Source organism: Carettochelys insculpta, chromosome 27 (genome assembly GCF_033958435.1).
Source record: "Carettochelys insculpta isolate YL-2023 chromosome 27, ASM3395843v1, whole genome shotgun sequence".
Lineage (NCBI taxonomy): Eukaryota > Metazoa > Chordata > Testudines > Carettochelyidae > Carettochelys > Carettochelys insculpta.
The window spans coordinates 15,112,087-15,139,903 of NC_134163.1; the positions used below are offsets into that span (position 1 = coordinate 15,112,087).

A 27,817-nucleotide genomic window follows, 5' to 3' on the forward strand; every position below is an offset into this window, starting at 1 on the left:
TATCGGAGGCCATTTCAGAGGAACCATCGTTTCTAAAAACTACCATAAAAAAGGAATCAATGGATATTCCACTCTACCCCACCCCCACCCCACTGCCCAGTTTCCAGGGATCATCACGTCACTTCCACTCATGGCTAACACCTACAAGTGCCAAGGCTCCCACCACTCCCTTTTCTCCCCCAAACTCCTCCGCACACACACTCGGACCTTCCACCTTGGTTGCTGTTGGCCTGTCTTCCCACCCCAAGGCCATAAGGGCACTCTGAGGCCCTGTGGCCACGTGTTCCTGGAGAACAGAAGACATCTTGGGGGCATGTGTCCAGTGAGGGCTGCAGCAAGGGGTGTGCACCAAATGGGTAAGTTCTGCTGGACCCCCACTGGGAAGCCTCCCCAGCTTCCCACACTGGTGCTGTGCACCTGGCCCCAAGAACTCGTTCTGAAGAACCAGCTCCCAGTGTTGGTCACCCACTGACCAGTTCACGCAGCCAAAGAGCCAGAAAGAGGCACGGGGAGGAAGCCATTGGAAAGGTCTGCCAGCAAACAAGGAATCCACACTGAACAGACCGACAACACACAAGGACTTTCCAAAGGAAAACACATCCCTGTTATCTAATCTTCCTGAGACCTGCAACCCCTCACCCCTGCATGCGACAATGCTGGACAGTTCTAGGAGCCACCATCAGTGTTGCACCCACGCCAGGTTACACATTCGCCGTCAGACCTGCCTTCCCCCAACAGCTAGTGGCGCTCCACCGTGGTAAGGGGAGCGAGGGAGAAGGAAATGCAAATGAACAGTGTTTGGCAGCTAATGACTCTAGTAAGACACATGACCACGTTAAAAGGTGGATACTGACTTGGGGTCAGATGGTCAACAAGTCCAAAGAAACAGGTGAGGCGTGGGGAGTTCACACAGGACTTGCCTCCTTTCCGAAGGATACACAACATACTCAGGGGAGATTCCTGGAGCAAACTTCAGGTCCAGTGCCCCCCGGTACCCAGCATGCTACACGCAGCTTCAGGGTTCCTCATTTCAAGCAGCAGATTTGGAACAAATTTTAAATTTTGGGGGTGGGGGGAGAATTAAGCGCACTGGGTTCCCCTTTGTACATCAGAGCAGAAGGAAAGCAGCTAGTTCAAACATACACAGCACACAGTTATTGCAAGAAACCAAAGGAGAACTGCTAACATAATTAGACTGGAATCAGGCCAGCTTCTGGGCTAACAGTCGGTAAAAATGTTTGGCTTAAAAGAGGTTTTTCTCATTACCCACAGCAGCTAATAACAGAAAAATCCCACCCATTCGCCCCATGGGGTCCAGCACTTCCAGAGTCACTTCTCACATTGGTGTTTGGGGTCCAGATACCCCAGGCAGCTAGACAGACACGTCTCACCATCTGTGCATTATTCTCACATCTACCCTAGTGGGCACGCCCCGGCATTGTCTGGTTGAAGGCTGCAGCCCATGGCCCTAGGCAACCATCTACAACCTCCTTCCAGACTTGTGTTCACGTTTAATACCATGGGGAGGGGAGGGACTCAGGGAAGAGCTCTCAGAAGGCCTCGCGTGCCTAACTCAGGTCCATTTCTAAGTCTGGGGCTTTCCCCACAGATACCCTTCCTTTCAACACAGCCGGGGGTCTTCCAAGGAGCTCCCCTGCTCCCAACCTCCCATTCGCTGCAATGGTGCACCTGCCGCACCGGAAGTCTCTGCCTATCCAGAGGCCCTGCAAAACGATCCACAAGCCGCTGCTCTGAGAGCTCTAACCAGGGAGGAAACACTCCTCGCCATGAGCCCCAGCCCACGATGGGGACAAAGGCAGGAGCATCCAGGTTCACCACAGGGCTGGGCCGGGGCCGAGCTCTTGCAAAGGTACATGCCCCCATTATGCAGAATTTCCCCCACATGACACCAGGTGAACAGACAGCTGGACTCTCCCCACCACCACTGAGAAGGGCTGTTCTTTTGGGGCTCGTTGGTACCACCTGTCCCAAGAGTTTCCAGTTTCTTAAAATCTTCTCATAAATTGAATCACTTTGTCCTGCCAAGAAGTGACCAGCAACCTTGGTTTTACACTGCAGATTGTCTTTCAGCCAGAGGTGTCAGACGCCTCCCAGCGGTTACCTCGTCTCTGTGCCAACGCTGTTTGGCACCAAACTTTCTAGCAGAAGAACCTGCACACCAAGGCTCCAGTGGCCAACCCCACAAGAGGAGAACAGGCCCAGCACCAGAGCAGGTGCTTGTCACAAACCACTAGGGGTATTTGGCATTAGCGGCTGGTTGTGCTCTGAAGTCAGTGCAAACACTTCAAAAAGGGGGGTTACTACTTTAACTGCGCAATTATCTTCATTCTGACAAACGAACTCTTCACGTGAGCTTTGAGTGTCAACAACAACCACCACTCACGTCAGGAAGGGACAGGCTTTCACTATGTGCGCTCTGTTCTGCACAAGTGGCAGTCCTCCCCACGGAAAGGAGTGTTTGAGGGCTAGGAGGGGAGAGGGGAGACACTGGGTCCTTAGAGAAGGCTGGACAATGCTTCCATCTCTCTTGTGCTCCACGTTTAAAATAAAACCACTCCCCCTCCAGCCTCCCGGGCTTCCAACTCTCTCAAAGCTCCAGTTCCCAAAACATCAGCATTGAACTGTCACACTCAACAGGTTAGGCTCTTCTTGTCCTGGCAGCTGGGAAGGATGGGCCCACTGGGCAGGATTCCCAGTGGGTAACAATTACAAGCCTCAGTTTACCATGAGTGATCTCTTCCATGGGTCAGGTTGGTCCGGCACAGGTCTAAGAATAAGCTAATAGAATCAAAGGGAATCAGCTGGGGCGACGTGACCGACCCAGAGCACACTCAGGTGTTAGTTCCGAAGACAGGCTAACCGCTTCAGATAAAGAATAAGCTGAGCCCATTCAAAACCAGACACCCTGAAAGGTGCCTCTCTCCTCCCCAGCAAACACATTGAGTTTCTTTTCACATTGCAAGTTGACCTGCAACCCCACTAATGAAGTATATAATTGGTTAAATGTCAAGTATGTAATATCTCCCCTTCTTAAAGCTTCAGTCTTAATACTGTAATCTGCTAAATCTTTCTGAAAATGCTGCCTTTAAAAATACAACTCACAGACAGAGAGGTTTTAATGTGGCCTGAGCGCAACACTGTATTTTGGGAGAATCCAGCTCGCAATCCCAGGCCGAGTGTGGTTGGCAGGCCTGGCCGTTGCAGATTGAAAGCGGATTTCCTGTCTCTCAGGATTTGGAAATTTTTATAGTGGGGCAGCGCTGCCGTGGGATGTTTATGCTCCACACAAAGCAAAAACCAGAATGAGCTATCTCTGAGAAGAGCGACACTGCCAGTCAGAGTTCCCAGCCAAGTGGTGGGGAAAAATCGTTTTGAAATACTACAAAAAGGCTGTTAAAACCTGATGTTCCATTTCCAAGGCTGCTAACCCTCACAGGTTCCCTGCAGGCTCAGACTGAAATACTGCTTCACAGGGTGCTTACCGAGGTGCAGCCACTAAGAACTGCCCACCAGGAACCTTCCTGATTTCCAGCTCCATCACATCGCCTCTTCTATAATCCACACCACCTCCTCCACCCGCTGAGCCCAGGAGAGAAGCCGGCCGTAGCTTAGTGTGTTTGGTTGACTTGACTCCTGGCATCAGAGAGTTAAACCCAAGAAAGAGGCAGTTAGCCTAGAGAAGGCTGCCCTGCCATGACCTACAGCCACGGGGAGAGAGTTCCGTCTTAAGGAAGGTTAGTTGCAGATCTTCATTTGCAGAGAACTTGGAGGCTCGTTTACAAAAAATGAAAGAAAACCAAAAGGTAAAATTGCAGCAATAGGGGGCAGCACTACCAAAATGGGACAATGCTAGTGTTTGCTACAGCTACATCCCAACTTCTCCACTGCAACGCTCCGGGAACGAAGCCCCTACCTTTCCATGTTAGCACTGAGCTGTAATTTACGGAGAAGGTTCTGGGTAAGGTCAAAGGTCGTGAAGCTGATTCCCACGGAGATTGGACCTTTGACCCAGTTCATGCTGAGTCCTTTGTACAGGCCTCGGATGAGTCCTTCTTCTCTTACAATCTCACGCATGGTGAGCAGAATGGAGCTGTACGTGTGTCCCATGACCCCAGCCGTCTGCATTCGCCGGCGCACCACATCCAGAGGGTAGGAGGCAGACTGGCCAATCAAGCCTGCACAGGCACCAAACATGAGACGTTCCACAGGGTAGGGCTGGTCTCTCCCGCTGTGATCTGGAAAAGAGCAGGGAAGCAGCAGCATATAAATAGCTTCCTGGAGGAACTGCAGGATTAGCAAGTTACTTGGGCTAAAGGCCAGCCCAGCAGAGCGGGCATCAGGAATCCTGGGTTCTCTTCCACTAGCGGACAGCCTTTGAGCATTCGCTCACTCAGCTATAAAATGGGGCTGATGGGCCACTTCCTGCTCCTTTCCAGGTGGACAGGGCTGGGGGCAGAGGAGACCAACTGTGGGGCAGATCTGTGGACCAGGTTTCCATCCACAGAGGGCCTTTGCAACCAAGCACTAAAGCTTCAGGAGGCTGGTTTGCGGTCACCGGAAAGTCAGCTGTCCGAGGCAGAGTGCACCCTACCTGCGTGCAGTTTCTTCAGTGACTCGTAGGTGAAGAAGCTGAGCCCGGCGTAGGGGATCACCCCCAGGATGGTGGGAGCAAAGCCCCTGTACAGCGTCTTCAGCCCCTCCTCCCGGGAGATACGGATGAAGACATGGAGGATGTTGCTGTACCTGTTGAAGCAGAGATCGCCAGACATTACCCTGTGGGCTGACAAAACTGCCACTGTGCCTCCTGGGGGGGGGCCTACAAATAACTCACTTGCTTGGCTAGGGAAGCCCACCAACACACTCAGCCCCTGGTGTACGACAGGACGACTCGGGAAAGATCTGGTTTTACACAGCCAGCCTATGACTCTCGGGACATGTTGGCCTAGCAGGGGTGCCCTGCTGAGCCTCTCTTGAAGGTGTTGTGTCAAACTGGCCTCCTAGTACAATTGGAGCCTCTCGAATCTGGAACACTCTCGTCCAGCAACATCTGTAACCTGGCATGATTTTAGTGAGATGGACAACTGCTTATCGTGGGTGTGGCCAAGTTTCCCACCATCCCACAAAATTTGTTTCCAGCCACCAGGCCTGGCTCTCAGTGTTCTGGGCTGTTATTTAGCTGTAATTTACCCCTCAGTGTCTTCTCAGAGCCCAGTCAGCAGTGGCAGTGTTGGTAAAGGTGCTAGACAATATTGACCTCCCATGACCCAGCAAATTTTCTCGTCTGGCACTGGTCCAGTCCCGAGGGTGCCAGAGGAGAGAGGTTCAACCTGTATCAAAGCTGAACATAAGGTGCCTCTCGCTTGGGAGCTGACTGTTGCTGGAATACAGGCGCTGTGGGAAGCTTCTCGCCTGTGTGATACAGGAGGTCACAAGGCCTTGGGATCTATTCTTCTCCTGGAGAAGAACGGCCACGGGACCAGCTGTAGCACCCAGGTCACCTGCCTACACCAGAGTTGCCAGCTCCCAAGGCCGAGCCACCCACCGCAGAGCAACACCAGGAGCTCTAAGCAAGAAGTGAGCCAGAAAGGTGGGGTTATAAAAATCATTTGACCTTCAAAACCTCCATCCCGAGCACTTCACTGGGCACTTCCCCCCATTCCTGTCAGCCACTTACATCTCCTTTGGTGTGACGGCCATCCGCGCTCGCACCAGGTCCAAGGGGTAGGTTAGCACCGCAGCGGTGGTACCCGCCAGCGAGCCAGCAAGGAACCTGGGCAGAGGTGACAATGCTCTGGAATAAGAGGGAGAAAAACCCAGACAGCTCATGACCACACAGAATCACAAGGGCAGGTTCTCTTCAGCTTCCTCCCATGACTGCCCTGAGCTGGGCTCCAGCCACTACGGATACTGGGAGGAGGGGGAGTGGGGCAGAGGGAAAGCCTGATGCTGGCAATGAGGCTGTTGAAAGCCTGATTCAGGTCTTCCCCACCCCATTGGCCCCAAACACAGGGAAGAGGGCGAGCACCTAACAGAGCGTGTGTGAAAGCACTGGGGAGCTGGTTTTCAGCTCTCTGGGGAGGCTGCATCCCGTAGAGTCTCTTGGCAGCAGACAGACACTTTGTACAGCCCACCTTCTGGCAGCACAGGGAGCAGCAACTCCAGATGCTACCCAGGCCTCTCCCTGCTGGCCCCCCTAGAAGGCAGGATCTTATCCAACAAAGGTAAGATGCCTGGGACACAATCCAGACTCCAGACAGCAGGGACAACCCACGCAGCTTAACTCCTGCCCCCCAGAGCTCTACACGGCTGCCACCTATCTCGGGCTCAGTGACAGGCTCCCCACAGACACTTCCTCTTCATGCTCCTCACTACAGCCCCTTCCACCATGGCTGGGGCAAGACTCAAGCCCTGCAGCATCTTACTTTCCATGAAAGCCATAGTAGCGTCCCAGGAGCTGTTTGTACTCTTCGTGCGCACAGAACTGGATGGCAGCATAAGGGACCACCCGGACCATCATGGCTGAGTTCCCTCGCCACAGGCTCCAGAAGCCCTCGGTGAGGTACGTGTGGTAGATCAGCCTGTAGGCTTCCTGCATGCCACAGGAAACGAGAAGAGGAGGGAGATGAGAGGAGGCGGCGCTTTCAACTCTTCCTCTACAGCAGAGCTGGGACTTCTTCCGCAGGAGAGGGCAAGGCCTAGCAAGCCTGCTTTCCTTGGCCCCGACCATGAGGAGGTGGGAAGATACTGGCCACTTCCACTCACTCCTCTGGGCTGCGCCCCGCACATACAGAACGGGAGCAGCCACTTCTCAGACAGCAAAAGGGACTTGGACACAAGCAAAGCTACCGAGGGCTTAGAGCGGTTTAGAGACAACACACTTCTTTGTCGCCTCTTCAAGGACAAGCCCTGTGCTGGTGTGATGTCACCACAGACCCTTTTCAGCCCAACTCAATATACTCACCACAATGCAGAAGGTTCTGGGGATTATAAATACTAGCACTAGCCATCAATCAGCAGTTTCAACCTAGCACATACATCCAATCAACAAACCAGGTAGAAGGTTGCCCACCCAAACTTAGCTTTGACGGGCCAGTCTACCGGGGGCGGGGGGAAGAGAAGAGAGCCCTGCCCCAGGGCCAAGTGATTCAAAGGGCCCAATGCTCCCAGCCACAATGGGCCTTTAAGTCAGTGACAGAGCTCCAAGTTGACTGGGGAAAGCTAGCCCCAACCTTGCCTCTTCCAGGGTTGTAGAGCTGGGCCACCCTGCTTCCCCCGAGCAAGGCTGGAACTCATAGCATCACATTGTGCCCAATAAAACAGAGCCCCAGGTCCCAACAGATGAATAGTTGATTGTTTGTAATACAGTAGCACCTCCAGGCCCAGGACAGGTATACAGCTGCCTTTGTGCCAGGTGCAGCACATGTGTATGAAGGCAACAGTCCTGGCCCCAGGGAGCTCTATCTATTGCCTTGTAACAGGTCTTTTCCTTTGGGCTGGTTCAGTACAAACATTGGTAACATAATTCGAGCCAGAGCGTTAAAGACAACGGAGAGCACTTGTATCCCTCTTACTGCCATTGGTCAAACCCGGTGGGTCAACAGGAGACAGACGTCACCTTACCTTGGCAGAGAATCTTTTGGCCGACACTACAAAGAAAGAAAAGAGCACGAGTGTGAGCACTTGCTGCACACCTAACCGGACAGAGGCCAGTGGGTGTGCGATTTCACGGACCCCAACTACGGGGACAAACCTGGCACCACAGTAAATGGGGATTTGCAATAAACAAACAGCTTCAAGTTCCCAGACAGCCTCCCACAGGGAACGGTTTCTTACTTAGTAAGCAAACAGGGCCTGGCCATCACCGTACAACTACCCACAGACCCTGTGGTGTGGAAGCTGGTCTCTCAGGTTAAACTGAATCTATTTTAAAACAAATCCTTCCTCCACAGGAGAGCCAACAGCTCAGGCCAAGGTGAGGGGCCCTGGCTCTGTGCTCCCTCTGGTCTTAAGCGCTGCCCAGAAAGCACGGCACAGCACAGCACAGCACGGCAGCAGCAAGTTAAAGGGCATGGGCTCCAGCTGCCACTGCTGCAGAAATGGCTGGAGCTCTCTTTCCCTCCTTCTTGCCCCCTGTCAGCAGGCCTACCTCCATGCATAAGTTACAAACGAAGGCCACCAACTGCTACAGGGCAGGACCTCAACAGGACTCCCTGAATGCGAGGAAGGCTACACCTGCCTGGAGCTCATTGCAAGACAGGGCATAACTTCTTCTCTGTCATCTGTTCAAGGTTTTGACAGTATTCCTTTAGCTGTGTAGCATGCAGGGTATTTGGAGATGAAATTACAGGGCATTTAAATGCTCCATTCCTTAGTCCTCCTGTTGTACATACCAAACAAGAAGGCTGCAGCAAGACAGAACTACAAAATCTTGCTTCTTTAGTGATCAGGAAACTTCAGCAGCTGCTTTCCCATTCCTAAAAGACCTGTAATCTTCTCAAGGCCATCCACCAATCACACAAACAGTTTTCACTAGGTTACTCCTTTATGAAACTCATGACTTCAATAAAGAGAGGCTGGAGACCAGCTTGCAGAGGTGTCTGAAGCGCTGGCTTTCACAGTTACTAATTCAGAAGGCACAGCTGGCCCTAGACTGCTTTCAGGTAGCTGCCTGGACAGGAAAGCCATTGCTAGCTAAAATCCCTAGACAAGAGACATGGAAACTGCTGGGTAGGAAGAGACCATTAGCAGTAGTTTGTAATCAGATTATTTGCCTCCTCTGCAGAGTTTAGCTGGACAGAGCGTTTGGCTTTTTTTTCCCCCTCCAAAAAACAACCTGGTAGTTAACAGGATTTGCACCAACAGCTGCTAACTCCCCCCTACTCTCCAGCACTCATTACACCCATCAGCTTTAAATTTGGCTCTCTCAAACAGGTGAGCAGAAAGGTTCTTTCCAGCAAGGTAGATACCACAGCACCGGCCTGCACCACACAGCCTGCCAATGAACATCTATCCCGAGCTAACGTCACCCTGGCTCTCCTAGTTTTCTGATCTCTCCCACACCCATCAACATCAGCTCTTCTGGCACACTGCAGTCTGGTTGTGCAGCCCCTTGCTTTTCCAGAGGGGGCCTCTGCTAAGCAGATATTGATGACCGACGAAAAGCACTTCAAAATGAATCACATCTAAGGATCAGATTTAATCTCACAAACTCATTCAATTGGTGATGCAAAGCCAATTTAAATCCTTGGCCTCTCTAAGCATCTGCTACCTTAGGCTACCATGCACACGCTCCCATTTGCAATACTTCCCGTTCCTGGGTGAGTAGTTCTTGCTCTGAAATAGGGATTTATCAGCTGTAGCTGCAATCTGACAGATGATAAATACATTCCCAAGTTCTGATCTGGTGCAGGAGGGTCTTCTAATCAAAGCAGCTGAACTTGGGTTTTCAGTTATACACTTTTAGCATATAGGATGTGAAAGGAATTTGTGGTACAAAGCCAGGTATTTTGGACTCTACTTCATTGATGCCAAGCAGTCTGCACAACTGATTTACCTTTCATCCAGAGTATTTTAGACCAAAATTTATTCCTAGCTAAAAGTTAACAACAATGTAAGTGTCAGTAAATATGTTCCCCTTACCTGTCCATTAATAGAAAGCCGCAGGTGCCTAGACTTCCTTCTCATTTTCACCCTGTCCCCATTCCTTCCTTCCTACCTTCCCTGCAATTAAGAAGCCCAACAATGTCTCTGAACAATCTCACAAAGCCTGGATGTGGAAACCCAAGTCACTACACTGAGCCTTCAAAATGGCACTGTATCCCACCAGCCTTAGCTAAAGCACCTTACAATGTGTGACTGTTGTATGCTTCAAAGAACCCCAGCCACAGACAATAAAAACATGCCAGATCCACCCTTACAAGCTGCACTTATCTCCCTCTGAGAGCCAGTGGGTTCAGGGCTACACCCTGGAAGCAAGTGGCACTACAACAGCAAAGGGGGTAGAAGCCAGACACTAGGGCCTAATCCTAATGGAGATTTATGGCTGACCACCTTTTCTCAGGATCAGGACCTGTATCCGAAGCAGGAAACAGTGGTTGCCTGCTCCTGTCAAAGCTGCAAAGGGTCTTCTGTGGAGCAGAACGTCAGCTGCACTGCTCAGAGAGAAATGACTCTCTCCGTTCTTTTGGAAGCTGACTGCTTTCCCAAGGGCTCACAGCGTTCACCTTGAAATATGATTTTCGTCCTGTCCAATGGGGCTACTGCTGTTTTTGCAACAGCCCCAGCCAATGCACCAGACATCAGGGAGTTGATCCTCTTCTTTTTCTCCTGGCTCCCCTAGGGGAAAGAAAATCAAAAAACAAAAACACGTTGCACATTGCTCAGTGAAGGGACAGATTCAGGTAACCAAGATGCAAACTTTCCTGCACATAGCATTTAAGCATCCAGACAGCCCTGTGGAGTTTGCCCAGGTCTGGGAACCCCAGTTAGATGCACTGGTTGTGGCTGTCCATACTGCTAAGCAATACTCGAGTCAAAGTTATGCAGCTGTATCTCAGCTGGTGCTGCATTAACACAGGTTAGCCGCCGAAAATCCCAGCAGCTATCTCCCAAGGTGCTTAGTGCTGCACTAAGCTGCCCTAGGAATTATTTCCTAGCACACTGTAGGAGAATGTCTGTCCCTGCTAACCCCTGGAGGATTATAGGCATCCATGTTCTGGGATACTGGTTACAGTCTGCATCCACCCTGACAAGCAGAGGTGTTAGAGCCTGTGTTAAAGTAAAACTCTGGCTCTAGTCCACACACATGGTAAGGAAACCTGTATTCATTCAAAGCACATATAAACCCAGGTAAAAGCTGTGGGGTTGGAGGATGGGGTAGGGGTCAATGGTCCCTCTAATCATTTCCATCCATGTGCAGAATAAGTTTTGTTATGTGCATCAAGGCTTGTGTAAGTAGAGAAACCAACACCTAGCTTCAGGCACTCGGCTGCTCAGCTGGCCGGCATTGGAACCTCTCCTGAGCGGCTGCACAAGCACCCAGCTTACAGAGAACACTGGTGGGAGCTGGCACAGTATAGCTAACACCCAGGCACAATGAGGAGCATTCACAATGCTGTCTCAGGGCTCTTGGGGTTACATTTGCTTGAAGAGCATTTCAACACCTGGGAAACGGCCTCTGGCAGTTCTCTGCCCCCCCATTTCTTTAGTGAAAGTCTTAACACAGACCAATGTCCAAGCTTGAGAAACTCCAAAATCTCCCTCCCAAAATTCCAGATACTCCAAAGCCAAAATTCAGTTCTGAGCTGGACCTCAAAGTGCAGAAAGATTAGTTTATCTGGTAGGGTACAAAGTTCCAAAGTCTATGACCTCTTACCTATCCCTTCCCTGCTCAGATTACAATGAAAAGCACTGCCCCCTCCTGACTGAAACCAAGTTCCTTTTTGTAATTCAAACCTGCCTCTCTAGAGACAGTATGGCCTAATTGCATACTGGCCCCAGTATCGTAAAAGAGTAGGGCAAGACCTGTTTCTCTTGCATGAGAGCAGGCAATGGAACTGCTTTGGTTTCTTACACACCTGCCATGAGCACACTTGGTTTTCATAATACACCTGCAGAACGCAAGTGAAAGTGTTAAATCTGACACACTGAAGGCAACTGACTGCCAAGGAAGCAGAGATTAGTCGTGCTGACCTCAGCTTTTAAAGGCAGCTTTTACATTTGCATGGCAGGTATTGTATGTTAAGTGCTCTCTGGTCCCAGACAGACTTGCCGTCTTTGACCAAAGCCCTGGATAACAACGACTGTCCCCATTTGCCAAAGATCTTTAAAACCTAAGTTATGAAAAATACAAGTCAACTTGTGACCTCTGCCTGCCTGATGCAGTGCTCACCACAGGTGAAAGGTGACCTCAAACCCAGCCCAAGATCTGGACAAATAAAATGGGAAAACAAGACCTAGTGTTACTTCTTAATGCAATGTCTGTACCAACCACACACAGCCTATGTTAATGTTTGCAGAGTCCTTTAAAATAGCCTGCCACAAGGCTTCTAGAAAGGGTCAGGCCAGTATTAATAGCAGCAGCACATACCAGAATAGGTAGGATTCCCAGGTGGTCCTCACAGCCCAGACCTCTGAGAGCTGATGGAGCCATGGTGGTTGTGTTATCCCCCCTCCAGGTTAAGTTACATCCCCACCAAGGCAGGGGAAAGGATAAACTGTAGGGCAGACTACCCATAAGCACTGCTGCCCCTGCGTCAGGGCTCCACAGCTCACACGTTGCTTGGTTTTCCTTTGTGGAGCAGAGGCCAGCCAACCCAAGTCTCCCCTCCTCCTCCTCCGCAAATCCACCCCGCACCCCTCTGCAAGGCCCCGCTCTCACCTCAGATAGCACGTGGGTGTGTACGATTGGCTCCACATCCTTCTGTTTTAAACCCACTTGACCCTCCTTCACACCATTACCCATACCAGTCCTGCTCACTAGGCAGAAGAGTGGGGGCTCCTACCTTTGAAGACAATACCAGACAAACAAACAAAGCAGTGAGTAAGTGAGTAAACCCAAATGCTTGGGTATTGTTAACAGCTGGCACTAGAGCACCCAGCATGATCAGGGCTAGAGACCACTGTCAACTGGCAAACTCCCCGCTTTTAAACCACCACGTTAAAAGGATCTCAAAAGTTTCCAGCAGGTCTATCCTCCACCAACCAGCCAGCTTCTAACTTTCCCTTCTTTGTGTGGTTTCCTTGTTGTTAAAAATAGTAGGCTGCTAGCACATTGTTCCCCTGGTAAGACTGAAAAGTATGCATTTCACTTTTGGATCCGACGTCTTATTTCCCGGGTGTTCCCTGAGGTGTTTTAGACTCTCAGAGACCTTTACTCTTTGGAGCCATTGACAAAGTAACAGATCCATGCTCCAGAAGTATTTATTTGACTTCAGTGGAAATAGAGAATAATTGCATCTTTATTTTTTAATATTTTAATAGGAAGGGGGAAGTAATAGTTATGTTTGCTAAAATGATTTTCTAAAGACTCCAACTGTTACTGACTGTTCTAGAGGACCAATTCCGAGGAACAGGTACCACAGAACCGAGTTTAAAAAAAAAATTCAAAATGAGTTTTCTATATTTATTCTCTGTATTTATTTTTCTTTTTGTTGCCATTGGCATGCGTCTCATTGACATCTTCTCATCAATTTTCTTCGGTTCTACTTCTTCCCACAAAGGATTTCAGTAGTAAATTGTATTACTCTGATTAGGGAGCTTTTAAAAACAGTCTCTCCTCTGGAAGGTATTTGTGCTGTGCTACTTCTAACATCCTAGGCCTTGACAAAAAGATGAACATAGGCATCATTGCCAGGAGCTAAGCATCAGATTCTAGACTGCTTTATTCCCTTGTTTGCAGCAAAGCATCCAAATTGGTGATGAGTCTGAACATCTACACCACACTGGACAAAGTGCATAGAAATTTAAGACCTATGCATGGAAAACGGGGAGAAAAGTTGTCACAGCAATATCTTCAGGAAATCTGGCACGAGCAACCAGGTAATATTTTAGGAAACAGATCAATCCAATGCATCATATCTGCCATAGAGACAATGCCAATTATATGCATAAATATAAATACACCAGCATCCCCAGACTTTCATTTATTCATACTAGTTTCAACCATGCATGCATTACCGCTCATTCAATAGTTGAAATGATAGGTTCTTCTCCCTTTGAGATACACTCCTCGACTGGCTCATGAAGGGATGGGTCACCCAAACTGAAGACCTGAAATATGAAACAAATCGTCATGTACATTTCTCACCTATCAGCAACTCAGCTCTTTCACTGTAAGTATCAGATTTTCTCTGCAATGAACAAAATTGAAAGGTTACATTTAACAACTCTAAGCAACCAGGTTTTAAACTGAGGCACCAAGTCGTGGACTGGCCACCTTTGTGAGAAGTCAGAGCTCCAACATAGGAGACTTCAAGCTGTCTCACTTTGTCACTCTCCACAGATGAAGGGAAGAGAGCAACTATAGCAAGGAACTGAGGTTTATATTCTCTGGGTGAAAGTCCCAGCTCGGCCATACTCACTGAGCACCTGTTAGGCAAATCACTTCACCTTTGTCCTTGTGCCATACATGGGGAAACTGGGGCACAACAGCTTGTCCATCTGAGCAGGGCTCTCTCTCAGTGACACCTAATTTTGTATGAAAGGCACTAAAGCAGCTTTCTTATTGTGCTGTTTTATCACCTCCTGGCCATAAAAATATGTCCCAAAATCCCTTAGTCACTGCAACTACACTAATGTAAAGTGAGACAGAGCAGCTCTGTCCATGACCAATGTGCTCATCAGGAAGCTATGCATGATCCATGTGCTCCGCCGATGGGAAGACAAACAGCACGGAGGATTTTCAGCACCAGATGCTGTTTCCTAGAGCTTCAGGAAGCTGCATCTTATGATGTTTACAACTCCTGTGCGCTACTCTTTTCAAATGAAAGCTCTCACGATGCTGCCCAGAGGGAAAGGGTTCAAACTGTAAATGCAAAAGATACTTAAAACGGTCCAAAGCATGATGTGAACAACAAGCAATAAGAGCATTTGCACCCAACCAGGAGCATGGTCACCTCGTGTGACACAGATGGATGTTTTCATGGGGATAAAGACCACAGTACCAATCACACCCTGCAGGTTATTAAAACCAATGCTGTTTGGAAGAATAGTTTTGACTTTCCATGTATACAGTTATTGGCTTCCCTGTTTCTCTAAAGAACTCATCACAAATGAGTGCAAGCCCTGGGCAAAGATATGCATTAAGGTAACGAAGCAAACATGTGCCAAAATACAGATCTCACCTTCACATAGGTTTCATGCAGGCCAGCACACAACCGTAAATAATTTGCTTTAAAACCAAGCTCCAGACCAGGGGTCAGAAACCTTTCCAAGACAGACTGCCAAAATTTGGCCTTTCGACCCCATCTACTGTCCCAGTGCCAGTGATACTTTTTAAAGCCACCGATAGTCCCACTTACAACAGCGTTTTTATTAATAAATGAAGGTGCAGAGCTTTGCTGTTGAGGTGGTGGCTGGCAGCATTAGCTGGTCTTTTGTTAATCCACAGGCGGCCTGGCTTCCAGCAAGCTCCCGGCTACATGGAGAAGTGGGGGTGGAGCTGAGCTCCTGCCTCGTGTGCCCATGAAAAAAAAAACTGGTTCACGTGCCACTCTTGGCACCCGTGCCAGGGGTTGCTGAGCCCTGCTCTAGACAAACCGCGAGAAAGGTTTTCAAGCACAGGTACAACCCACCCACCAATGCAAAAGAAGATCCCATTAGCCTGGACGCGTATGTGTTTAATCATGGCATCAGAGCCCTGCATCTGAACCTACTAAGACCCAACTATAAGTGACGGGGAAAACAACAAGGCTCAGGTCTGCTCTCCTGTTCCTGCTCCTGGCATCGACGCTGTCACCTGCATGCCCTGCTGCTGCCAGCCCTCGCCGCCCCCCTGCGCTGGGAAGCAAACACGCTAAAGTCATGGCCCTTCTCTCTTCCTGACCCACATGGTGTGGCAGGGTCCGCCAGGAGCCTTGTTCATTGGTTAAGGCCCCGATCCTGCAACACCTCATGAACGTGGTTCACTCAATACACAGACAGTCCCCAAGGAGACGACACACATGTCTAAGTCTCCGCAGGTTCCAGACTCAGGCGTGTTTACTATTTTTAGTCTCATTTGCTCTGCACACGTATCACTACCACATGTACAAAGTCACTGTGTCTCTTCTGCCCCCAGGTCTGTCACTACATGCACCATATGTACTATGTAAGTTAAAAAAAAATTAAGCAGCTGTGTTTGACTCACCTCTTGAGAGCTGCTCACTGAGCATTTGAGCAAACTGCAGCTTCCAGATTCAATTAAGCTGTAAAACCCTTCAGTCAGTCAGGTATGCTACTCTCTTAAAAACTAGGTTCGGTAGCTCTCCCTGGTTAAAAGGAAGAGCACAGCAGAGAGTTAAAGTCTTCAAATAATGCAGCCAACTCTTGGAGAGATGTTGCACTAGGAAGAAATAAATTCGTTGTCCAAACAGACTGAACCCTAAGGGAACATGATCACAAGCTTTCTGAATCCCATGCTTTCATAGGCTGTGGCATGAACCCTAAGGCATCAACAGCTCCTTCATTTAATAAAAAAGATTTCAGACTCAAACTGTAACTCATCACGTACAGCTGGATTAACCAAGGTACCATGAAAATTGCAGTAATTGGTGACAGAAAGGGTTCTTTGGATGTTGAGACAAAGTAATAATGTTACCCTGAAGATTAAGGAGTCTCCCTTTAAACTGACTTCTCAATTAAACTTGCTCACTTACAAATAGGCTGACTTGATCCATTAAAAAAAGGACATATAGTACAGTATCAGAGTTAGCCGCGTTAGTCTGTATCTTCTAGAACAACAAGTCGTCCTGTGGCACCTTATAGACTAACATATTTTGGAGCATAAGCTTTCACAGGCAAAGACCCGCTTCAGCCACCAAAGCTTATGCTCCAAAATATCTATAAGGTGCCACAGGACTTCACGTTGATACAGCACAGTGAAACCCTAAGATTGTCCCCCAGCTACACTTTCCTGGGGCAGCCCACAGACACAGCAGACAGAACAGGTTCTTTTGTGACCCCCTGGCAAGAGCTAATCCTGAAATGATCACAGGCACTCCCATTGGAGGGATGTTTATTCACAGATTCACTAAGGCTGCTGTTCTGATGCCCTGCCCAGTTGCCTGTAGGAACTCCGACAGCCTGGTAATCAGAGAAGGAGACCAGTCACTCTAGTTCACAGATTTACTGCTGTGGTTACAATGCAGGGTCCCTGAGGCGTAAGCGGTCACAAGATGGAACCTGCTTCATCAGATACGTGAAGTGAAACTTCAGTTTGGCAGAGACAGATATGCAAAGATGGGTGTGTTCAGGCCCACTGCCTGGCGGCACAGGGATCAAAGGGGGGGGCAGTTGCCCCAGGGCCTGGAGCTCTGGCTGCTACTTTGACAGCGGTGGTGGCTGGAGCTTTGGGCCCCTTTGACAGGCCATGACAGCACTGCTCTGCACAGCTGTGAAAGAGGCGAAGGGGCCCAGCGTCACAGTCTGAGTGGCACTAAGGGATGACTGCCCTTGGCCCCACTCATTCCAAGGATGTGGAGCTGGGTTCCCCTCCCACCTTGCCCTGGGGGCTGCCGGATGTGTTGCATTACTACGTGGTGGACCAGAGCTAACGAAGCCAACTCACAGCCCTGGGAAGGCAGGCCAGGCCTTGCTTGCAGGCAGCCCCCCACCAAAAACAAACTTAGCAGCAGCCATAGACCACCCCACAGAAACGCTAGCTCTGCCACACTCCCCGTCCCCAGCTCTGCCTGTTTATCCACTCAACTGACACCATCACAGGCCCTAACCACCTCAGCCACATCAGGGGCCCATTCACCTGCACTTCCCCCAAGGTGATCTACACCATCACGACCCAGCAACGCCCCTCGGCCATGTAGTCTGCGGTCTGGCCAAAGACTTAATGGACACAACCCAGATTTCAGGAATGGTAATGAACCAACAGGAAACCACCTCAGTCTCTCTGGACCCCCTACACTGGGTCTACCCTACCCAGCTTTTAGCAACAAGGCAACAAAGCAGTGTTCTCACGTTCACTTGTCACAGCAAAGCTCTGTCATCCATGGGCAGGGCTGTCCCAGTGGGGGATGCCAGGGACATACACACATGCCACAGGCCCCATCCTCCCCTGCCCTCACTCCGTCCCTGCCTCACACCCCAGCCCATCTCCACCCCTGCCCTGAACAACATGGCCTGAGAAATTGTGGAGGCCTGACACAGTGACAGCAGGGTTCACCTCCCACTCCACCACCATGCAGGAGCCAAGGGAGTCTGCTCCGACCCCGCCTGCCATGCTACCCTCCCAGCCTACTGCATTCCACTTCTCCATGGCAGCAGAAAGCAGGGCGCCCTGGGGCTGGAGCACCCTACTCCCTACCTCCCTAGGAAGCTGCATGCAGCGGGCTGAGACCGGATGGCACGGCAGAGTGCAGCAGGCTGCCGGGGGTTGGGGGGAAAGCAAACCCTGCCCCATAAGTCCCCAGGTCCCACCTGTCCACAGGAGGATTGGGACAGCCGCTGCAGGACCCCCAAAAGTGCAGGGCCTGGGACAGCTGCTCCGATTCATCCTACGGATGGGACAGGTCTGCTCAGAGCAGCAGGGGGGAAGGTGCACCTGTGAATGACAAGTTTTGTCCATCAAGTGCAAGTGTAGACCTGTCCTCAGCGACAGACTTGAAAGATTTCGTACTCCAGCAAAGCACTTCAAGAGCAGACTTCAGCATGAAACCGCCGAGCTGGAATTCGTAGGCTAACTTGGCGCTTTCAAACCGGGAGTAATTTTCCCTCTTTTGGCATTCACACCTTCTCAACCACTGCCGGGAGTTGGCCACCTGAATTGGCCTTGTTACTATGTGAAGGACATACACATCTGCGCACGTGTATATAAACACACCTGCCAAACTCACAGTTACCACTTGATGCATCTGACCTAGTGGGCTCCCAAGCCAGAAAAGCTTATGTCAAAATAAATTTGTTAGCCTTTAAGGTGCCAGAGGACTCCTCATTGCTGTTGCTGAAACAGACTAACATGGCTACCTCTAGGATACTTAGTTCCTGTTCGATTTGTTTGCAGTCTCACTAATGACAATTCCTTCCCGTCTACTTTGTAGGCACTCACACATTTTCCCAGACAAAGTAATGCTGAACTGAAGTTATTCAGCATCAGCCAGGGAAGCCAATGAATTAGGCTTCTCTCAGTTGTTAAACTAAGTAATTAAGCTTGACAGAAAGAGGTGTGGTAACATCTGAAAATCCAGAGGCTAAAATGCTTCCTGCAAGTGAAAGCCTCGCTGCTTTTCATGTTGGTCACCCCATTCTGAAAACACTCACTCCCCAGGCTTTGACTGCAGAATCAGTCCAAACACAGATTTAGGTAGGAACTTGACCCTGATACACAGGGCCCAAAAATGTCATCCTTTTAGCAGTTTGCACTAACGTTTTTTTAGCACTATACTAACGCACTCCTCAGGGATTTGTTAATATATCACCTAACAGGCCCTTTGTTACCAGAATCATATCTTCAAGCTCAAGATATTTTCCCATTTTCAAAGTACTGGCAAATGCTGTTTATTCTTCCCCCACAGCCAAACAGAGAACATTGTTGCAACCGGCACAATAACGTATGAGAAAGGAGATTAAAATTCCTTGCATGGTTTTAGATTATTTAGTTTGAATAGAGAGAAAGTCACAGACCACTGGGGAATGGTTATTTAAAAAAGCCTAGTAATTAAGATAACTGATTCAATAAAGTTGGGAACCCCTCCACAAAGCCTTCTACTGCCAAAGACCGGAGACCAGCTCTTAGCTGCTAGCCAAGCAGCAATCCTGTTCAGGGAGGCCAGAGCAGATTAACTGAAGAACTCTGCAGAGCCAAACTATCAAGGGGAGGTAGTACTACACTGTCTCTCCAGCAACTATCATGCAGGAAATGAGAGAAAAAGGCAGTTTCGCAGAAGTTGGCAAGACTCTTGGAGGCCTGGGCAAATACAGGTTGAACCTCTCTAGTCCAGCACACTCATCTGGCAACATCCTTAATCTGGCATGATTTGAGTTGGCCATACCCATAAATCATCATCTGACTAAGTTTCCCACGGTTTCATAAAGTTTGCTTACAGACTCCAGCCCCGGCTCTCAGTGTTCTGTGCTGTTATTTAGCTGTATTTTACCTCCAAATGTCTTCTAAGAGCCCAAAAAATAGTGGAAGTGCTGGTAACGCTGCTAGACAACATTGACCCTCCCTGGTCTGGTAAATTCTCTCATTTGGCACCAGTCATGTCCCAAGGGTGCCAGACTAGAGAAGTTCAACCTGTACTTGCCAGCCAATCAACCTCAATTCTGATTTACAAATGCCCTGGCTGCCACCCCAGTGCAGGGTGTTCTCGACTGCAGAAAGCACCAAATGTTCAAAAATATACAGAGACAAGAATATAGTTCAGGAAGTTTATCAAAAGGTGACACAAGGCAGATACAAAGACAACGAGCAGCCAACAGATGTAAAGCCAGGGACACTGACGCACTGTAATCTCCATTGGTAGCACAAAACAAAGGAGCTTTATAACTCCAGAGGTACGCCTGGTGCTCTGGAGCAAAAGTCAACAAGCAAACCCCTTGCCCTGCATAACTTCTGTGCAACACAAGGAGGGCAAACACTAAAAGCCATTGGGGAAGAAGAAGCTAAAGGTGGACGGGGGGGGGGGGGGGGCCGTGGGAGAAGAGTCATGTGATCCATTTGTTTCACATTTCTCCTGCCAGTATCAAATTTTGTTAGTGAGTTAAGTAGGAAGCTAGGTACAAGGTGGGGGGGAAGGGAGTGGAGAGTGGCAGCCTGGAAAGAGTAGATGGGCCCAGGGGAAGCAGTTCCAGACGAGGTAAAGGAAAGAGGCACAGGGTGTGCTAGGGTGAGAACTGATGGCGTGGAGGGAATAAAGAGGCAGAAAGATGTTAGAAGAGTGACACCGATAAAGGTTAGGATGAGGTCACGCCTGTCAGCACACAAAAGCCTTGCCCACACGGGGTTTCATCTGGTTCATGACTAGGGCTCCTGGGGTGTGTCTACGCTAGGAACTAACTTCGAAGTTAGGCACTACTTCAAAGTAGCCAGCAGAGAGTCTACGAGCATTTTCCCTTAATTCAAAGTTCACTTCAAAGTCGGGAGCCCAACTTCAAAGTCCTTACCCCATTCCCGGGAACAGAGCAGCGCCCTGCTTGGAAGTTTAACTTTGAAGCAGGGTGTGTGTAGACGCTCAACTTCAAAGTTACAGCCCCAGAGTAATAAAAACATACCTGAATGTAGCACTTTAAAGACTAACAAAATGATTTATTCAGTGATGAGCTTTCATGAGAAAGCTCGTTACTGAGTAAATCATTTTGTTAGTCTAAAGTGCCACATTTCTGCAGCTTTGTTTTGTTGGAGTACAGACTAACAGGGCCAGCTCTCTGTTACTATAAAAAACACCTGGTGATCTAGGCCTTAGACCAGGGGTGGGGAACACCTGGCCCAACAGCCAGATCCAGCCCGCAGTTTACCTGGATCTGGTTCCCAAAGGTTTGGGGCTCCTCTCCCCAGCATCTGAACCGCTATGGAGTGCGCGGTGAGGATCCCCGAGTCTCATGGGCTAGAGTCAGGCAAGCCAGGGTCAGATCCAGTCCATGGGCTCTGTCAGCCTGCTTTCTGGCAGAACCCCCCCCACACTGAACCCCTCATGTCTGGCTCCATCCCAGAGCCTAGGGAGGCCCACAAAATCTAGTAGCCCTGCACCCCTAAGCTCTGGGGCTTGTGCGCGAGGGGCATACATACGTACTTTGCTCACTAAAAGAATGAACTTCCCCGCTTATGTGTCTTTTTGTTTGCTTTTCAGTTGGGGACCAGTCAGCGAGGGAGTGCTTCTTCTGTTTGTTTGCTTCTCACTTGTGTGCCCCCACAACTGAATTTTCTGTTGCTCAGTGGCCCCTGACCCAAAAAAGGTTCTCACCCCTGGCTTAGCCCATTTCCAACTAAAATAGCTTAAGAACATGGCTGGGAGAAGGCATAACGGTGTATCTTTCAAAATGCAACAGGGGAACCTTGCTGGCCACCTCCATTGACTCCTGGGAGGCAGGAATCAACATTCTGATAGTGACAGAGGAGATAAATAGCTGCAGGACAGGCTAGGAAGGGCTGAAAGTGAAGATAAGCAGCTTACAGCAACAGCATTCTGACCATAGCACTATTGGAGCTGCGAGAGTTTTACCAAGGAAAGGCGGTATCTTAAGGATATTATGCAAAAGAAATCTGCAAGATTCAAGGCCTAGATAGAGACATCTGAATTGAAAAGGATGCCCTGGTTATAAGCCTGCATGACAAGCCGATCCCAAAATAGCTATAACAAAGGGATTCTCTTTTTCTTCTTGTTCCTGAGTGGAATACAAGCAGGGCTAGGCCAGACACTTGCACTCTTTCAGTGCAACAGCTTCATTCATTATAGGCTCCGCTTTAAAATCCACATTTGTTGAAGTGTGTCAAAGCTCAAGGCGATAAAACATTAACTCAGTCTTACTTCATTAAACCAGAACTGAAGTGAATTTGCCTTCACATGATTTTTCTCATTTCTCAGTAGTGACGTGGTTTCACACTACATACTTGAGCTGAACTTTGGCTGCAAGTATCCACTGATTTACATTTGTTCTAAGCATGCGATTGCACATCTTACCACCATGAACCTAGGTGCCCATGCTGCCTCAACAAAACACTCAGCCAAAGGCTGTTAAGAGACATCCAGCTTGGCAGGCCCAAAATTTGATGTAACGGTGCATTGTAGTTTAACTGCTGTGGATGTCAACAAGGTCCAGTGGATTCAAAGCAGCTCTGGAAGCAAAGAACTCCAAAAGCAAAAACCAGCCCTAGATCTCGTGGTTAAACAACTTACTCAAGGTTGCACAAAGTATTTTTCTGCTCATCCCCTGTACAAAGTGTTGGGTGTTGGGTCATAAAATATCTCCTGTTCCCTGCAGAATTGCAACAATTAATATTTTTACAGAAATGCAAAGAAGGAAAGTGCTATGTCAGCATTAAAGTATTAAATACTCTGCCTTAAATATTGAGTCTGTTCTGGTCTGGCTATGGTCTGAAGAAGTTGGTCTGTCCCACGAAAGCTCACCTCATGAACTATTTTGCCAGTCTTTAAAGTGCTACTTGACTGCTTTTTGTTTTATTAAAGTATTAGTTTTACATGCCAGTTTTACATGAGAAAGAGATTGCTATCTAAAGTGGCTGGTTGGTTGGTTGCTTGTTTGCTTGCTGCAGAATCACCAAGGAAAAAGGCAATTTGTTCCTGGACGTTTCCTAATACTAAATTTGTTTGGCCAGCTATGTACTGAGACCGCAGCAATCTGCTTCAAGAGGTAGCAATTCCTCTTTTCAAATCAACGCTGGCCACTTGGAATTGTAGTATCCCTAGCCCTTATGGCCCACGTGCTAGGTGCTTGCATGAAACATGCCTTCAGCTGGCTCTGCCCAAGTCATTGTGAGCAGCTGCTGCAGTGTTACGGTCTCTGCTCCCAAGGCCCAGTCTTCCTAGCCCCTCCGCTCCCTGATGAAGTACAGGGGACTAAGGAGGACAGTCTGACTGGGAGACAATAAGGCCAAAATCTGCAGGATGTGAGGAGGGAGGTTTCCGTGTGAATGGCTGATTTCTAGGAAGAAAGCCAAGCACCTACAATTCCAACTGAAGTCAGTGAAATCCGTGCCTCTGACAGTCCAGCTCTGGTGGGTCAGTTATACCAGCCCTCTAAACGGAACCCTTTACAATGCAACAAGAAGTCTGTGGCACCTTATACACTCATCCCTCAGTATACGAGCACAAGTGGTTCCCAACTTTCTGCTCATAGGCGAAAATTCATAAGAGGGACACTAAAATACCATTAAATACACATGAAAGTCTCCGATTGGTTCCTAGTGCTCCCAACTGGGGAAGGAGTGGCAGCATGCCATGCTGCTTTGGAAAAGTGAGTGAGCCTTGAGGTGGGGGGTTGGAAAGGGTTAAAGGCTGGGGGTAGTTTGGGGCCATGAGCAGGAGGGAGGGTTAAAACCTGGTGGCGGCTCGAGAGGAGGAGTCGGCAGCTGGTTCCTTGGGCTGCAGCAGCAGTATCGGTGAGGGGTGCGGTGGGTGGGCGGGTTGGGACTGGGCGGGCCAGGGCTGCAGGTCTCCCCGCCAGGGACCCCACAGCTGGCTCATATAAGCGGGAGAAGTCCACTCCTTTAGCATGTGATGGAGTGATGGGTGCGTGTGAAGGACTCAGGCTGGATGTGTGTGAGACAGGCAGAGCTGCTCCCAGTGCTAAGGATGACCCCTGAGGCTGGCAGGTAACACCTCTGACCTGAACACAGAGCAGGGAGGAGCCGAGCTGGGTTTGAATCGGAGGCGGCAGTTAGCAGGGGAGAGAGGGAGTTGGAAGGCAGCCAGCCTGGCAAGGGGGGAAACTACACCCCAGAGGGGCACCCCTCAGGCTCCTCTCCCCAGGATGGGTTGGAAGGACTGTCTCTGACAGCTGTACCCACACCTCTATGCTGAGCTGGGCCTCTGTCACCTAATAAACTTCCTGTTCTACCTGCTGAGTGAGAGTCACTCCTGCCTGCAGACAGGGTGCAGTACTGGGGGACCCCTGAACCTCATCACATAGTGAATAAACATTTATGTATGTATGTCCCTTGTAAGTATAGTACTCGTTAAATGAGGGATGAGTGTAGACTAACACGTTTTGGAGCACAAGCTTTCCTGGGCAATGACCCACTTTGTCAGATGTCCATGAAAGCTCATGTGCCAACTTATCTTTTAGTCTGTAAGGTGCCATAGGACTTCTTGTTGTTTTTGAAGATACAGACTCTCTTCTCCGTTATTTTGTAACACTCACAGACAGACTACAGATACCTCTAGTTCACCTCATCACACCCACCATTAAAAAAGCACATTTACAAAACATTCCAAATTTACCAGCCACACAGACACCCAGAAGCCAAACAACCTCCAGAAAAAGCCTTGTTTATTAAAAAAGGACAAAGCATAAGGATACAACCTTATCTTCCCAGGGAGCATGAACTTCAACCTACATTTCTTGGCCAGCTGTCTAGTACATTCCTACTGGCAGTGAAGTTAATGAATGTAGTTTAGTTACACCTTTAAAACGTCAACAAGAAGGAAGAGAGCAATTGACTACTGCAGAAGCTTGACATCGTGTAACAGAAGTTATTACTATACCTTTAGTTCAGCAGAAGCACAGAACTATAAAACAGCACTGCTAACTGACATGAACTTTCCCATGTTTTCTGGTTTTTTATTGTATTTATTTTTTTGTTCCAACTTTAAGACTAGTTTAAGCCTGTTTTCCCAGTTCAGTATTTTCAGGCAGACCCAGGCCTTTGCTCAAGAACACGATGTCTAACGTGGAGCAGGATAAGAGAGGAGCCATGCAGTGCACTGACAAGTTTCAAAGGGTCACCAGCTGGGCTGGGTGGCTCCCCAGGCAGCTCTTAAGAAGCCATTCACATTGAAATCAGAGAGATAGTCTGCTTCGAGAACAAAAAGAAATCCTGTGGCACCTTATACACTAACATATTTTGGAGCATAAGCTTTCATGGGCAAAGACCGCCTTCAACAGCATCAGATGTCTCATGCACCTGAGGAAGGGGGTCTTTGCCCATGAAAGCTTATGCTCCAAAATATCTGTTAGCCTATAAGGTGCCACAGGACTTCTTGTTGTTCACATTGAAATGATACTCAACTTCTTAATTGGATTAACAGCTGTCAGGCAGTTAAACCAATCAATTAAATTAAGTACCATTTCAGCCCTGCAGGGCAGGGAACTGCCCACCTACATGTGGAAAAAGGTACAGGGCAGAGACCTAGGGAGCCAAATGAACAGTGCCCAGCTCAGGTGACATGGCGGGGGCAGGGTTGGCAGGCTTAAGCCTGTAACAGGGTGCTGAGAGCTGGTCAGGGCTCTGTGCTCCCACCAGAGTCCCCCCTACACTCCACTGGGGTTCCCCAGCTGGTGCTGCCAGCCCAGGACTCATCAGGGGTCCCCCCAGCACAGCTTCCTGAGGCTTGCACTGCTGACTGGGGCTCCATGCCCCAGCTGGCTTCCAGTGACGGGGGTCAGGGTTCTCCCCAGCTTGTACCTGGCCAGGGCTCCCATGGCTGGAACTGCTGGTCCAGGACTCATCGGGGTTCCCCCAACACCCAGTGAGGGTTCCTGAGGCTGGTGCTGCTGATTGGGGCTCTGTACCACAGCTGGCTTCCAGCTGTGGGTGTCAGAGGGTCCCCCCACACCTGGCTGGGGTTCCTGGGGCTGGTGCTGCTGGCCCAGGGCTCTGTGCTCCAACTGGCTTCCACCCCCGGGGGTTGGGAGTCCCATAGCTGGTGCTGCCCCTGAGTGAGACACCCCTAGACCCCTCCACCCCAAGTGTGATGCCCTTAACCCCCTCCAGCCCTTGAGTGAGACATCCCTAGCCCCTGAGTGTGGGATTTAAGCTAGGGTGTGGGGTTAGGTGATGAGTGTCTTCCCACCACAACTCTGATTAACTATAGTAAATGTAGTGTTATTTTATTAATATATTTCCCCTGTTCTATGAAATAAACTATTATGAACACAAACATGAGGGGCGCAATTTTATATTCTTGCTTCAAACACAAAATTAGCTAGTTACAGCTCTGCCTCCCCCCTGCCCCTTTTTTGAATTGCCTTGGGTCACCCAGTCCTCCTGAATTGTCAAAACAGGTCCCGGTCTGGAAAAGGTTGGAAAACGCTGTTTTAGAGAGTTTGGCTGTTCAACTACTACTAAATGGTAACTGCAAGGATCACCACATTCAGCGTACAGCTTCCTCTTATAACTTAAAGCAAGGTACGGCTTTGGTAGTGTCAGGAAAACAGCATTGCATCTCATAAAAATGGACAGAAGAGAGACAGAATAACCAAAGCAAATACATGCTAGCAGGCCACAAAAATGTGGTGGCCCTAGTTCTTACTATTCTTGATCAAACAGCCAAATTCCCTAATTTATATATATATATATATATATATATATATATATATATATATATAAAGATTAAATAGCAAACTCAAAATACATACATGAAGTAGGCAGAAAAGAAATGCAGAAGTTTTGTAATCACCACAGTTTCAAAAAAAAAATAATGGCACATACGGCTTATTTTAAAAACTCACATTTAACAAAAAAAATTAACTGCCTTAGAGACCCAACTTCATTGATCATATCTCACTGCACCCAGCAGACATATGCTAGGCTTTCCCAAGTAACTAAGTTAAGGACCCAAGCAACATTGGGTAAATGCCCTAGCGTATTATATTTTCAGATTAGGTTTCCAGGGGTGAAAAAGTGACATTCAAGGGGAAATCAAACCCCTCGAGCAGGAACAGCACACAGGCCTTGTACTACCAGAAGAGCATGGAGGGAGGGGCAAAAAGTGAAATGTATTTAAGTTAATACATTTGGTCAATACCCCTTCTTAACACACTGTGTCAGAGAAGTCTACTAAAGTCACTCCCAGCGTCCAGCACAATAGCTCAGCCTCACCCTTCCAGCGCCAAACGCGATAGGAAGTTGGGGGGGACGGGGGAACAAACCAACCAACCCAACACCTGATCAGTGACCCATCAAGGAGAGGGCGGCGGGGAAGACGCTGCCCAGCGCCCCCCCGGGGAGCGTTAAGACGCTTTACCACCGCCAGGACCACACCACCGAACAGCTGGAGCTTTCCCGCTCCAGGCTGAGCGCGGCGGACCGGACCCCCCAGCCCCCCGCTAACACGGGGCACCCCGCGGGACAGGCGAAGGAACGTTTAGACCAGGGAAACGGGGGCCCCGGACCCTTGTGGGTGCTGCTCCCCCACCCCCAGGCCTTGGCGCCCCGGGGCCCTGAGTGACAGCTGGGGCTGCTGGGCAGGGGCGATACGGGGCCTGGGGACTCTTCCCTCCAGCATCGGGGGGCAGCCGGGGGGCAGCCGGGGGACCCCCCCCCCAAGCCAGGGGCGGGGCAGCCGGGCTGGGCGCTGTCTCCAGGCAGAGGGCCACACTCACCGCCCGCACCCCGCGCTGCCGTCCCGCTGTCTGCCGCGGCCTCTTGGGTCCCCCGCGCCGCCGTAGGCGCTGGGCGGGCCTCGAC

At 49.5% G+C, this 27,817-nt stretch overlaps 1 protein-coding gene across 3 annotated transcripts; it reads right to left on the reverse strand.

Annotated features, from left to right (window-relative positions):
• Window positions 1-835: 835 nt before the first annotated feature.
• Window positions 836-27,787, reverse strand: SLC25A42 (solute carrier family 25 member 42). Of its 3 annotated transcripts, none has more exons than XM_074978376.1 (9): window positions 27,733-27,787; window positions 13,699-13,791; window positions 12,401-12,524; window positions 10,245-10,356; window positions 7,642-7,667; window positions 6,444-6,610; window positions 5,696-5,812; window positions 4,613-4,764; window positions 836-4,256 (listed from the first exon to the last, which is right to left on the reverse strand). In XM_074978376.1, the coding sequence occupies exons 3-9, from the start codon at window positions 12,482-12,484 to the stop codon at window positions 3,931-3,933; spliced, it is 984 nt and encodes a 327-aa protein (XP_074834477.1). In that variant the 5' UTR covers window positions 12,485-12,524; window positions 13,699-13,791; window positions 27,733-27,787; the 3' UTR covers window positions 836-3,930. The 3 variants fall into 3 exon arrangements, with proteins under 3 accessions (XP_074834477.1, XP_074834479.1, XP_074834478.1); XM_074978378.1 differs by having other exon boundaries at window positions 12,401-12,520; window positions 27,733-27,768; XM_074978377.1 differs by lacking the exon at window positions 27,733-27,787 and adding an exon at window positions 15,869-15,905.
• Window positions 27,788-27,817: the final 30 nt, after the last annotated feature.